Raw genomic sequence first — 11,711 nt, forward strand, 5'->3', positions numbered from 1 at the left:
ATTCTTCTGATGTATAAGTACATTCTATCTAATTAATTTCTCCTTTCCAATGTATGTCAGAGTAAAATATGAATATTATTTACTAATTCCATCCTTGGTTTGCTTTAATAGCGAGTGTAAAGGTACCCACGTGTGACAATAGTCAAAAGGGAGAGCTTAGGTACCAATGGGGCGGGGGGGAACAGATGAAAAACGATCAGTTGCCATGTTGTTTTTTTATGACACAGGTACAGACCAGGCAAAGTGAAATTCTAGTACCTTCTCCAATATCATATTCTTCTGATGTATAAGTACATTCTATCTAATTTTTTTCTCCTTTCCAATGTATGTCAGAGTAAAATATGAGTATTATTTACTAATTCCATCCTTAGTTTGCTTTAATAGCGAGTGTAAAGGTACTCACGTGAGACAATAGTCAAAAGGGAGAGCTTAGGTACCAATGGGGGGGGGGGAACAGATGAAAAACGATCAGTTGCCATGTTGTTTTTTTATGACACAGGTACAGACCAGGCAAAGTGAAACTTGAATACCTTCTCCAATATCATATTCTTCTGATGGAGAAGTACCTGCTTTCTCATTATTTTCTCCTTACATATTCATAAGCGAGTACAATAAGAGTATTACTTACTATTTCCACCCTTGGTTTGCTTTATTAGCGAGTGTAAAGGTACCCACGTGAGACAATAGTCAAAATGGAGAGCTTAGGTACCAATGGGGGGGGGACAGATGAAAAACGATCAGTTGCCATGTTGTTTTTTTATGACACAGGTACAGACCAGGCAAAGTGAAATTCTAATACCTTCTCCAATATCATATTCTTCTGATGTATAAGTACATTCTATCTAACTAATTTCTCCTTTCCAATGTATGTCAGAGTAAAATATGAGTATTATTTACTAATTCCATCCTTGGTTTGTTTTAATAGCGAGTGTAAAGGTACCCACGTGTGAAAATAGTCAAAAGGGAGAGCTTAGGTACCAATGGGGGGATGACATCTGAAAAACGATCAGTTGCCATGTTGTTTTTTTATGACACAGGTACAGACCAGGCAAAGTGAAACTTGAATACCTTCTCCAATATCATATTCTTCTGATGTAGAAGTACCTGCTTTCTCATTATTTTCTCCTTACATATTCATAAGCGAGTACAATAAGAGTATTACTTACTATTTCCACCCTTGGTTTGCTTTATTAGTGAGTGTAAAGGTACCCACGTGAGACAATAGTCAAAATGGAGAGCTTAGGTACCAATGGGGTGATGACATCTGAAAAACGATCAGTTGCCATGTTGTTTTTTTATGACACAGGTACAGACCAGGCAAAGTGAAATTCTAATACCTCCTCCATTATCATATTCTTCTGATGTATAAGTACATTCTATCTAATTAATTTCTCCTTTCCAATGTATGTCAGAGTAAAATATGAATATTATTTACTAATTCCATCCTTGGTTTGCTTTAATAGCGAGTGTAAAGGTACCCACGTGTGACAATAGTCAAAAGGGAGAGCTTAGGTACCAATGGGGGGGGGGGGAACAGATGAAAAACGATCAGTTGCCATGTTGTTTTTTTATGACACAGGTACAGACCAGGCAAAGTGAAATTCTAGTACCTTCTCCAATATCATATTCTTCTGATGTATAAGTACATTCTATCTAATTTTTTTCTCCTTTCCAATGTATGGCAGAGTAAAATATGAGTATTATTTACTAATTCCATCCTTGGTTTGTTTTAATAGCGAGTGTAAAGGTACTCACGTGAGACAATAGTCAAAAGGGAGAGCTTAGGTACCAATGGGGGGGGGGGACATCTGAAAAACGATCAGTTGCCATGTTGTTTTTTTATGACACAGGTACAGACCAGGCAAAGTGAAACTTGAATACCTTCTCCAATATCATATTCTTCTGATGGAGAAGTACCTGCTTTCTCATTATTTTCTCCTTACATATGCATAAGCGAGTACAATAAGAGTATTACTTACTATTTCCACCCTTGGTTTGCTTTATTAGTGAGTGTAAAGGTATCCACGTGAGACAATAGTCAAATTGGAGAGCTTAGGTACCAATGGAGGGAGGGGGGGAGACATCTGAAAAACGATCAGCTGCCATGTTGTTTTTTTATGACACAGGTACAGACCAGGCAAAGTGAAACTTGAATACCTTCTCCAATTTCATATTCTTCTGATGTAGAAGTACCTGCTTTCTCATTATTTTCTCCTTACATATTCATAAGCGAGTACAATAAGAGTATTACTTACTATTTCCACCCTTGGTTTGCTTTATTAGTGAGTGTAAATGTACCCACGTGAGACAATAGTCAAAATGGAGAGCTTAGGTACCAATGGGGTGATGACATCTGAAAAACGATCAGTTGCCATGTTGTTTTTTTATGACACAGGTACAGACCAGGCAAAGTGAAATTCTAGTACCTTCTCCAATATCATATTCTTCTGATGTATAAGTACATTCTATCTAATTTTTTTCTCCTTTCCAATGTATGTCAGAGTAAAATATGAGTATTATTTACTAATTCCATCCTTAGTTTGCTTTAATAGCGAGTGTAAAGGTACTCACGTGAGACAATAGTCAAAAGGGAGAGCTTAGGTACCAATGGGGGGGGGGACAGATGAAAAACGATCAGTTGCCATGTTGTTTTTTTATGACACGGGTACAGACCAGGCAAAGTGAAACTTGAATACCTCCTCCATTATCATATTCTTCTGATGTATAAGTACATTCTATCTAATTAATTTCTCCTTTCCAATGTATGTCAGAGTAAAATATGAATATTATTTACTAATTCCATCCTTGGTTTGCTTTAATAGCGAGTGTAAAGGTACCCACGTGTGACAATAGTCAAAAGGGAGAGCTTAGGTACCAATAGTGGGGGGGGACATCTGAAAAACGATCAGTTGCCATGTTGTTTTTTTATGACACAGGTACAGACCAGGCAAAGTGAAACTTGAATACCTTCTCCAATATCATATTCTTCTGATGGAGAAGTACCTGCTTTCTCATTATTTTCTCCTTACATATGCATAAGCGAGTACAATAAGAGTATTACTTACCATTTCCACCCTTGGTTTGCTTTATTAGTGAGTGTAAAGGTATCCACGTGAGACAATAGTCAAATTGGTGAGCTTAGGTACCAATGGAGGGAGGGGGGGAGACATCTGAAAAACGATCAGCTGCCATGTTGTTTTTTTATGACACAGGTACAGACCAGGCAAAGTGAAACTTGAATACCTTCTCCAATATCATATTCTTCTGATGTAGAAGTACCTGCTTTCTCATTATTTTCTCCTTACATATTCATAAGCGAGTACAATAAGAGTATTACTTACTATTTCCACCCTTGGTTTGCTTTATTAGTGAGTGTAAAGGTACCCACGTGAGACAATAGTCAAAATGGAGAGCTTAGGTACCAATGGGGTGATGACATCTGAAAAACGATCAGTTGCCATGTTGTTTTTTTATGACACAGGTACAGACCAGGCAAAGTGAAATTCTAATACCTCCTCCATTATCATATTCTTCTGATGTATAAGTACATTCTATCTAATTAATTTCTCCTTTCCAATGTATGTCAGAGTAAAATATGAATATTATTTACTAATTCCATCCTTGGTTTGCTTTAATAGCGAGTGTAAAGGTACCCACGTGTGACAATAGTCAAAAGGGAGAGCTTAGGTACCAATGGGGGGGGGGAACAGATGAAAAACGATCAGTTGCCATGTTGTTTTTTTGTGACACAGGTACAGACCAGGCAAAGTGAAATTCTAGTACCTTCTCCAATATCATATTCTTCTGATGTATAAGTACATTCTATCTAATTTTTTTCTCCTTACCAATGTATGTCAGAGTAAAATATGAGTATTATTTACTAATTCCATCCTTAGTTTGCTTTAATAGCGAGTGTAAAGGTACTCACGTGAGACAATAGTCAAAAGGGAGAGCTTAGGTACCAATGGGGGGGGGGGGGGAACAGATGAAAAACGATCAGTTGCCATGTTGTTTTTTTATGACACAGGTACAGACCAGGCAAAGTGAAATTCTAATACCTTCTCCAATATCATATTCTTCTGATGTATAAGTACATTCTATCTAATTTTTTTCTCCTTTCCAATGTATGTCAGAGTAAAATATGAGTATTATTTACTAATTCCATCCTTGGTTTGCTTTAATAGCGAGTGTAAAGGTACCCACGTGAGACAATAGTCAAAAGGGAGAGCTTAGGTACCAATGGGGGGATGACATCTGAAAAACGATCAGTTGCCATGTTGTTTTTTTATGACACAGGTACAGACCAGGCAAAGTGAAACTTGAATACCTTCTCCAATATCATATTCTTCTGATATAGAAGTACCTGCTTTCTCATTATTTTCTCCTTACATATGCATAAGCGAGTACAATAAGAGTATTACTTACTATTTCCACACTTGGTTTGCTTTAATAGCGAGTGTAAAGGTACCCACGTGTGACAATAGTCAATAGGGAGAGCTTAGGTACCAATGGGGGGGGACAGATGAGAAACGATCAGTTGCCATGTTGTTTTTTTATGACACAGGTACAGACCAGACAAAGTGAAATTCTAATACCTTCTCCAATATCATATTCTTCTGATGTATAAGTACATTCTATCTAATTTTTTTCTCCTTTCCAATGTATGTCAGAGTAAAATATGAGTATTATTTACTAATCCCATCCTTGGTTTGCTTTAATAGCGAGTGTAAAGGTAACCACGTGAGACAATAGTCAAAAGGGAGAGCTTAGGTACCAATGGGGGGGGGTGACATCTGAAAAACGATCAGTTGCCATGTTGTTTTTTTATGACACAGGTACAGACCAGGCAAAGTGAAATTCTAATACCTTCTCGCATATCATGTTCTTCTGATGTAGAAGTACCTGATTTCTAATTATTTTCTCCTTACGTATATATAAGAGAGTACAATAAGAGTATTATTTACTATTTCCATCCTTGGTTTGCTTTAATAGTGAGTGTAAAGGTACCCTCGTGAGACAATAGCTAAATGGGAGAGCTTAGGTACCAATGGGGGGGAGAACAGATGAAAAACGATCAGTTGCCATGTTGTTTTTTTATGACACAGGTACAGACCAGGCAAAGTGAAATTTGAATACCTTCTCGCATATCATGTTCTTCTAATGTAGAAGTACCTTCCTAAGCTTTTTCTCCTTCCCTATCTATGGAAGAATAAAATACGATTGTTATTTACTATTGCCAGTCTTGGTTTCCTTTAATAGTGAGTGTAAGGATACCTTCGTGAGACAATAGCCGAATGGGAGAGCTTAGGTACCAATGGAGGGGTGACATCTGAAAAACGATCAGTTGCCATGTTGTTTTTTTATGACACTGGTACGGACCAGGCAAAGTGAAATTCTAATACCTTCTCCCATATCATGTTCTTCTGTTGTAGAAGTACCTTCTATCTAATTTTTTTCTCCTTTGCTATGTATGGAAGAGTAAAATATGAGTATTATTTACTAATTCCATTCTTGGTTTGCATTAATAGTAAGTGTGAAGATACCCTCGTGAGACAATAGCAGGATTGGAGGACTGAGGTACCAAAGGAGTGGATATTTCTTAAATGTGGTCACTTTCCAAATTGCTTTACTCAGCGATAGGTCAGCCAAGTTAAAATTTTAATACCTCGTCGCTTATCATGTTCTCCTGATATATGTAGAATCTCTTATAAATACGATTTGGAAATTAGCTAGTAATTAGAATCAATGGTCCTTTGGTACTTTATTGGTACTGCTTTCGTACTAATGGTACTTTGATTTTCATACATTACAGTTCTTATTCTATTTTACAATCCTTTTATAATAATAGAAGGGGGGCAGAACGAAGCCGTTATTCATTGTGACTTTCTTTTTTCAATAATGACGTACTTAACTAACAATAAGATTGCTCCGTGTCTTCGGCCAATAGAAGAAAAATAAGTTTTCTATTGGCCGAGGACGGTGACAAAGGGCACCGACGGTCAATATCTATCGCTGGCTGCGATCATAGGGCGGACAGCGGACTACAGCAGAAGTGGGAATGTAATTCGTTGTTGTGTTCTTGTTCCAATGCCTTTGCTATGGCTATTGCTTCTATGGTATATATGGGTAGTCTTTTTTTTACTATCATACCGTTTTTCCTTTCTTGTTTTTGTCGGTTCTGATTATCCCGATTCCATTCGATATTGCTTTTTCCATTTTGTTTCCGTTCGTATAAATTGTTATAGTGTTGTCTTTATTTAGATTGTGGTTTTCGTAAAAGGCTTTCTTCGTTCTGTTTGTTGGATTTCTTCCAATTTCAATTTCTCTTCCAATTCCATGTCTATTGTCCATCTTTCATTATATTCTCCTTGTTATAATTTTTGTAAGCAGCTTTCTTTTTCTACTTTGTTCTACTTTATTTTTTGTAATTTCTTGTTCGATCAATGCTATTTTTTTCAAATATTTCCTCTGTCTTTGATAGGACAATTACTTTAATCCTTCTATCCCTCATATAAATATGATTTGTCTCTTTAGTTCTTAGTACTGTATTCCATATCAGATTGTGTCTATTATGTATTCCTCTCTGTCATCCTCATCCAATATCTTGTAGCCAAATATTCCGCTCTGTATTTCAAGCCCCATGATATGCCTGATTCAGCATTGTCTTTCTGTAACCTACCTACTCTTGCTTTCTTACATTGTCTAATTCTTTGTCCTTGTTGGTTAAGTCTCCCCATGATATGCCTGATTCAGCATTGTCTTTCTGTAACCTACCTACTCTTGCTTTCTTAAATTGTCTAATTCTTTGTCCTTGTTGGTTAAGTCTCTCCATACTCAGTGACCGATGCAATCATGAAGGGACCGGATTACAGCAGAAATGGGAATATAAACTTACCACGACTTTTTTCATTGGACGAACAATACTGTTGTGTATCCTTGTCTTACTCATTACAGGAATAGGGAAATCAGTTAGAAAATCCGTTTCATATTTTTTTCTGGATGATTTTAACGCACATCGTGTTAAATGGGGAGATCTTGATATAGTTAATAGATAAATATGGAATATGGCGGCTCTCGCACATCACCATTTACAATCTGAATCACAAATGGACAGCAAACAAGTAATTTCTTATATTGAATTAATGATACTGCCTAGTTATGCTATTTTCTATTAAATAACACCAATATAATATTTTAAACTTACTTTTTCCAAGGATATTCGTATTATAAATTATCGAACATTAATTTCAGACATTGGATTTTCACTCAAACAAATTTCTTTTTCCTTAGAATTCTAGAATGTTGTCATAATTAATTTCAAGTGAAAATGTACCTACCATAATGTACACTTCCCTAGCTTTAATTATAGCCTTCTAACATTAAAATATTTCAACGTGAAAGCATCGAAATGTTGTTAGTTTTTATTTGATTATGTTTGATTGTTGCCGTTTTTACCGTACAACGCAATCAACAAGAATCATTTAATCCGTAAGAATATCCGTACACTACCACTATACGTAGTGGCAAAACGCTGAAACTGCTCGGCAGCATTACCGATGGATGGAAATTTCTGTATGCATTAGTATCTTATTTTGTAGACAGTATTGATAAATTATTATTATTATTAAATGTAGGAACACTTTATAAATGTGAAATTTAATTCTATTTTTCTTCTCATCAACGATGTTTTTTTCTAAAAACAGATATAAATAAATCTTCATAGAGTGTACACAAAAGATTTATTAAAATATTACAATTTGGATAAAGAATACTTGAAATCAAAACGTTTAAATTGAAGCGGAGTTTATAAAAATGTGGATATTTTAAATTAATTTATTTAAAAATATGTCAACAAATCTCAGATGGTAGAGTTACCACATATTGACCCTAGATGGTGTATTAAAGTAGCAACTAGACACGCGATGACGTACAGTGCAGTAGCGTGTAGTGCGGTGAAATTTCTTGAAACCGGAGTACTATCAGCTGGAAAAAAGCGTGATGCAAATACAGTATCGAATTGATTGACAGATATTGCCGGTTTAATGATATTCTAACACATTTCGAGATCAGTCTTCCATTTAAAACAGTTCTAGTCCAACACAGACTTGATAATGCTTAAGAAAAGACTTCAAGCTTTAGGTTACGTAGAATGGGAAAAAGTTAACGTAAACGGTACGTTTTACTTTAATTTCTGTTAGAAATGTTACGTCATATTGAGAAATACCTTACACGTGGTGATATTTTGCACTCCATTTACTATAAAATAATATTTAACAAATGTAGCAGTTTTGTCAATAAAGTTATACAATTTTTGTGTTAAATTAATCGGTGTATTTTAATTCGGCAAAATTTGTTTCAGTACTTGTTACTACCTTCAGGGATCAATGAAAATTAATAAAATAATTATTTTAAACTAAATACTTTGTATACGATCAGTCTAAAGTTTTTCAACTGTATGTACTTAAATTATTGCAGATTCACAACACTTTCGCAAGGTAATAGTCTGGTTAGAGGACCAAAAGATACGTCAGTACGATATACAAGATCGGAAGCAATTAAGAGACTTGAAAAGTGACACATGGCCGAAAATCTTTGCCAAATATTGTGAAGATGTTAAATGTCCAATTACAAATAACACCTTAGATCAACTTGAGTGGTTAGTTGGACATGCCATCTGGTTGGAAATGGAAAATAATAGTAAGAACTGACCCTAAAAAGAAAAGTTTTCTGTTTAATATTTCATGCATTGGTATTAATCCTAAAAACATCTGTGCTATATAATCTAGATGAATCATATTCGGAAAATGTAAAAGAGATGAAATTAAAAGCCAAGAAAGAAGCAATGATGCCCAAGTTTAAATCCAAAAATCCACTTGACAATTTAGACTGTGAGTATATAGTGGTACATTCATGATATAGTACTGATTAGGAGGCTTACTGAATTTTTTACTTAATAGTTGAGAGCGTTGAGTTTAAGAAAGGAGTATATTCTCTGGCAAAAATCCTTCGAATTCCGGAGCATCCGAATCACTTGATTACGTTGAAGGCCTGCAGTAAATTGGTCCAAAAGAGATTAAAAACCGAGTGCCTACGAAATCCAAATTCTAAAATTCTTAAAGGAAAACCGTTCCCTATAATGGATATTGCTCCTGGATTTGGCTTGAGCAAACCTGCTCTCGACAATGGAGCTAAACTGTTAGCTCTACTTTATATTCAGGATATTAGAAATCTTCAAACAAAGATTAACGAAGTAATTGTTCGTGTACAAAACATCACTGCTAATCCGAAAACGGATACCAAGTTAGGAAAAGTTGGAAAATAAATAGTTAAAGATCATGATAATCAACAAAACGTTTGAAATATGTTATTAAAACATGAGAAACACATGCGAAATCATTAAATCTTCAAAATACTCTTTAATCTTCTGATAAAATATTTACTCTGAATTAACAGAAGGCGATAGTGATTATTAATTTATAATTTTGTATTAAGACTTGTAAAAAATGTAACTGAATTTACTACGATATTATCTAGTTTTTACAGTTTATTCATATCTATTTATTACTTCATTATTAATGATCATGGAGAATCGGATAGAAATGTGTAACAATATTTTGCTTCAACATTGTCTATTTCATAGTGGTAAGATGAAAGAGTTGTTTGTAAATTGCCAGGTATACGTATTTGTATCATCATTGAAATAAAATATCAATTGAAATTCTGTGTCAATTATTCTGGACTGAAAGACTGGTAATGAGGAAATAAATATCTTCGAATTTGTTTATGAATGGAAATCAGGTTTTATTTTAATTGTTTTTAATAAAAATGAAATATTTTAATTACTTCAGTACTTCTCAGACATTGGAAATATAATAGATACCCCCGAATACACGATACCATGTTCCACAGGAAACATTCGGGTTGCAGAGAAAAGGAAATTCATTGATATGTATGAAGTTCATGATGTAGAGGACAGAGGACTCTGATATGTACTTTATCGTATTACACAGACGAGGTTATGCACTACTGCTACCATTTTAGCCAGTTTTAGTGTTGACACATACTTTGTATAGTTCAAACATTTTTCATTCTGAGAATCTAAGCTCAAATTAATTGGCTGAATCATTTGATACACATTCTGGTAAGGATGAACTTGGCAACCAGTATATTTAGGTTAGGTTGTACCAAAGTTAATAACATTTACAAGTTCGGTGGTTGCCTGAGCCGAGATGCCTCAACGACTAAAAAATACCCTGTTGATTGGACTCGGCCACCGATAAAAACCGAAGCAGATCCTACTCAAAGCGGTGATTTAGGTCTAGATATTCCTATAAAAAAAAGTGAAATTGCATTGTACTATAATCGTTCAACTGAACTGGAAGAGTAAGTAACTCCTGCATTGATAATCCTTACAGATTCAACTTTGTTGAACAGCACCTGTGTTAAACACTATTGTATATGATTTGTCTGATACAGTGCAAATGATATCGTAAAAAAAATGTTTTCCTTGGAATTTCAATCTCGAAGAGAATTTCGAAATTTGAAAAGAGAGAAGGTAATGGCATTAGTGAAAAGGCATGTTTCTGACCGAGGATCTACAGAATCAGTAAGTAAGTATGCTCTTGTTTTGGAGTTTATCAAAAAAGTATAAAATATTCAGAAGTTTCTATTAAACTATGAATTGTGTTCTAGTTGCTGCAATGACTAGCGAGATACAGCACCTTCAGGAATATATGGAGAAACATCCAAGAAACAAACCAACAAAGGTAGTCTTAAAAGAATTAGTCGAGAAAAGAAGAAAATATTTAAGATACCTACGTAAATGGGACTACAAACGATTTGAATGGCTTTTAGAGCGTTTGAATCTTGTTTACAAACCTATACCAGAGTACTGTATCTTTTCTTCAACAATTATTATATAAGAATAATCATTCCCTAGTCGGCAACTTGATGAACTAATTATTTTTAATTTAAACATTGTAGAAAGTTGGGTATGGTGGCAAAGAAAGAATCGATTAGACGATTAACACAAGAGTATTGTGATAAAATCATTCAAAACAAAATTGATGCGTATAAGGCTCAGTTGAGAGAACAAAAAAAGAACTTTTACCGTGAAAAAGCAGAGAAACTGGCATTTATTTTAAAAGAAGAAACAGAGTGTGGAGTGAATCCATCAGTCACAGAGGAAGAAATTGAAGCTGCACGGAAGAAAGCAGATGAGTTGTCAGTGTAAATAAATAATAAGTGAAATAAAACTAAGTCATGATGCAACTTAGTTTTCTCCAAATCTTATAAACCAGTTTTCTTGAATCAATTTGCGTTTGCAATGGAATTTTTCTGACGTTCTGATTCTTTCTATATTAACTCTCTTCATGTTTCCAGAAATTTCATATTATAAGTTATAAATCATAGGAGTCATCGATACTCGAGCGTCAAATATACATATATGTACATAATAAATAATAATACTTATGATAATTTAATTTCACATATTATTTCAAAAGAATATTTGAAAACAATTTTATTACACCAAGATCCAAATTTTAATCTATATCTAAATTTTTTCTCTAAATTTTATAAACCAGTTTTCTTGAATCAATTTGCGTTTGCAATGGAATTTTTCTGACGTTCTGATTCTTTTTATATTAACTCTCTTCATGTTTCCAGAAATTTCATATTATAAGTTATAAATCATAGGAGTCATTAATACT

The 11,711-nt window shown here is 34.4% G+C and overlaps 2 protein-coding genes and 1 long non-coding RNA gene across 3 annotated transcripts; 2 read left to right on the forward strand and 1 right to left on the reverse strand.

Annotated features, from left to right (window-relative positions):
- Window positions 1–5,725: 5,725 nt before the first annotated feature.
- On the reverse strand, window positions 5,726–7,492 carry LOC143259443 (uncharacterized). The gene is made up of 2 exons (XR_013033341.1): window positions 7,205–7,492; window positions 5,726–7,095 (listed from the first exon to the last, which is right to left on the reverse strand). It is a non-coding gene; the product is annotated as an uncharacterized LOC143259443 (long non-coding RNA).
- Window positions 7,493–7,922: 430 nt separating this feature from the next.
- On the forward strand, window positions 7,923–9,718 carry LOC117224019 (RNA transcription, translation and transport factor protein-like). Its single transcript, XM_033476668.2, has 4 exons — window positions 7,923–8,172; window positions 8,476–8,697; window positions 8,787–8,888; window positions 8,958–9,718. The coding sequence occupies exons 1-4, from the start codon at window positions 8,112–8,114 to the stop codon at window positions 9,320–9,322; spliced, it is 750 nt and encodes a 249-aa protein (XP_033332559.1). The 5' UTR covers window positions 7,923–8,111; the 3' UTR covers window positions 9,323–9,718.
- A 254-nt stretch (window positions 9,719–9,972) lies between these two features.
- Window positions 9,973–11,483, forward strand: bonsai (28S ribosomal protein S15, mitochondrial). The gene is made up of 4 exons (XM_033476667.2): window positions 9,973–10,383; window positions 10,477–10,610; window positions 10,693–10,888; window positions 10,984–11,483. Exons 1-4 carry the CDS (start codon window positions 10,148–10,150, stop codon window positions 11,231–11,233), a joined length of 816 nt encoding a protein of 271 aa, XP_033332558.2. The 5' UTR covers window positions 9,973–10,147; the 3' UTR covers window positions 11,234–11,483.
- The last annotated feature ends 228 nt before the right edge of the window (window positions 11,484–11,711 follow it).

This window comes from Megalopta genalis, chromosome 5 (assembly GCF_051020955.1).
Source record: "Megalopta genalis isolate 19385.01 chromosome 5, iyMegGena1_principal, whole genome shotgun sequence".
Lineage (NCBI taxonomy): Eukaryota > Metazoa > Arthropoda > Insecta > Hymenoptera > Halictidae > Megalopta > Megalopta genalis.

What these genes read in the sequence shown, in the direction of transcription:
- LOC117224019 (XM_033476668.2), top strand. Translation starts at nt 8,112, where the DNA reads ATGCTTAAGAAAAGACTTCAAGCTTTAGGTTACGTAGAATGGGAAAAA. An exon ending in GTTGGAAATGGAAAATAATA is followed by an intron (nt 8,698 to 8,786) that starts GTAAGAACTGAC and finishes TATATAATCTAG; the next exon opens with ATGAATCATATTCGGAAAAT. An exon ending in TCCACTTGACAATTTAGACT is followed by an intron (nt 8,889 to 8,957) that starts GTGAGTATATAG and finishes TTTACTTAATAG; the next exon opens with TTGAGAGCGTTGAGTTTAAG.
- bonsai (XM_033476667.2), top strand. Translation starts at nt 10,148, where the DNA reads ATGAACTTGGCAACCAGTATATTTAGGTTAGGTTGTACCAAAGTTAAT. An exon ending in CGTTCAACTGAACTGGAAGA is followed by an intron (nt 10,384 to 10,476) that starts GTAAGTAACTCC and finishes TGTCTGATACAG; the next exon opens with TGCAAATGATATCGTAAAAA. An exon ending in AGGATCTACAGAATCAGTAA is followed by an intron (nt 10,611 to 10,692) that starts GTAAGTATGCTC and finishes ATTGTGTTCTAG; the next exon opens with TTGCTGCAATGACTAGCGAG.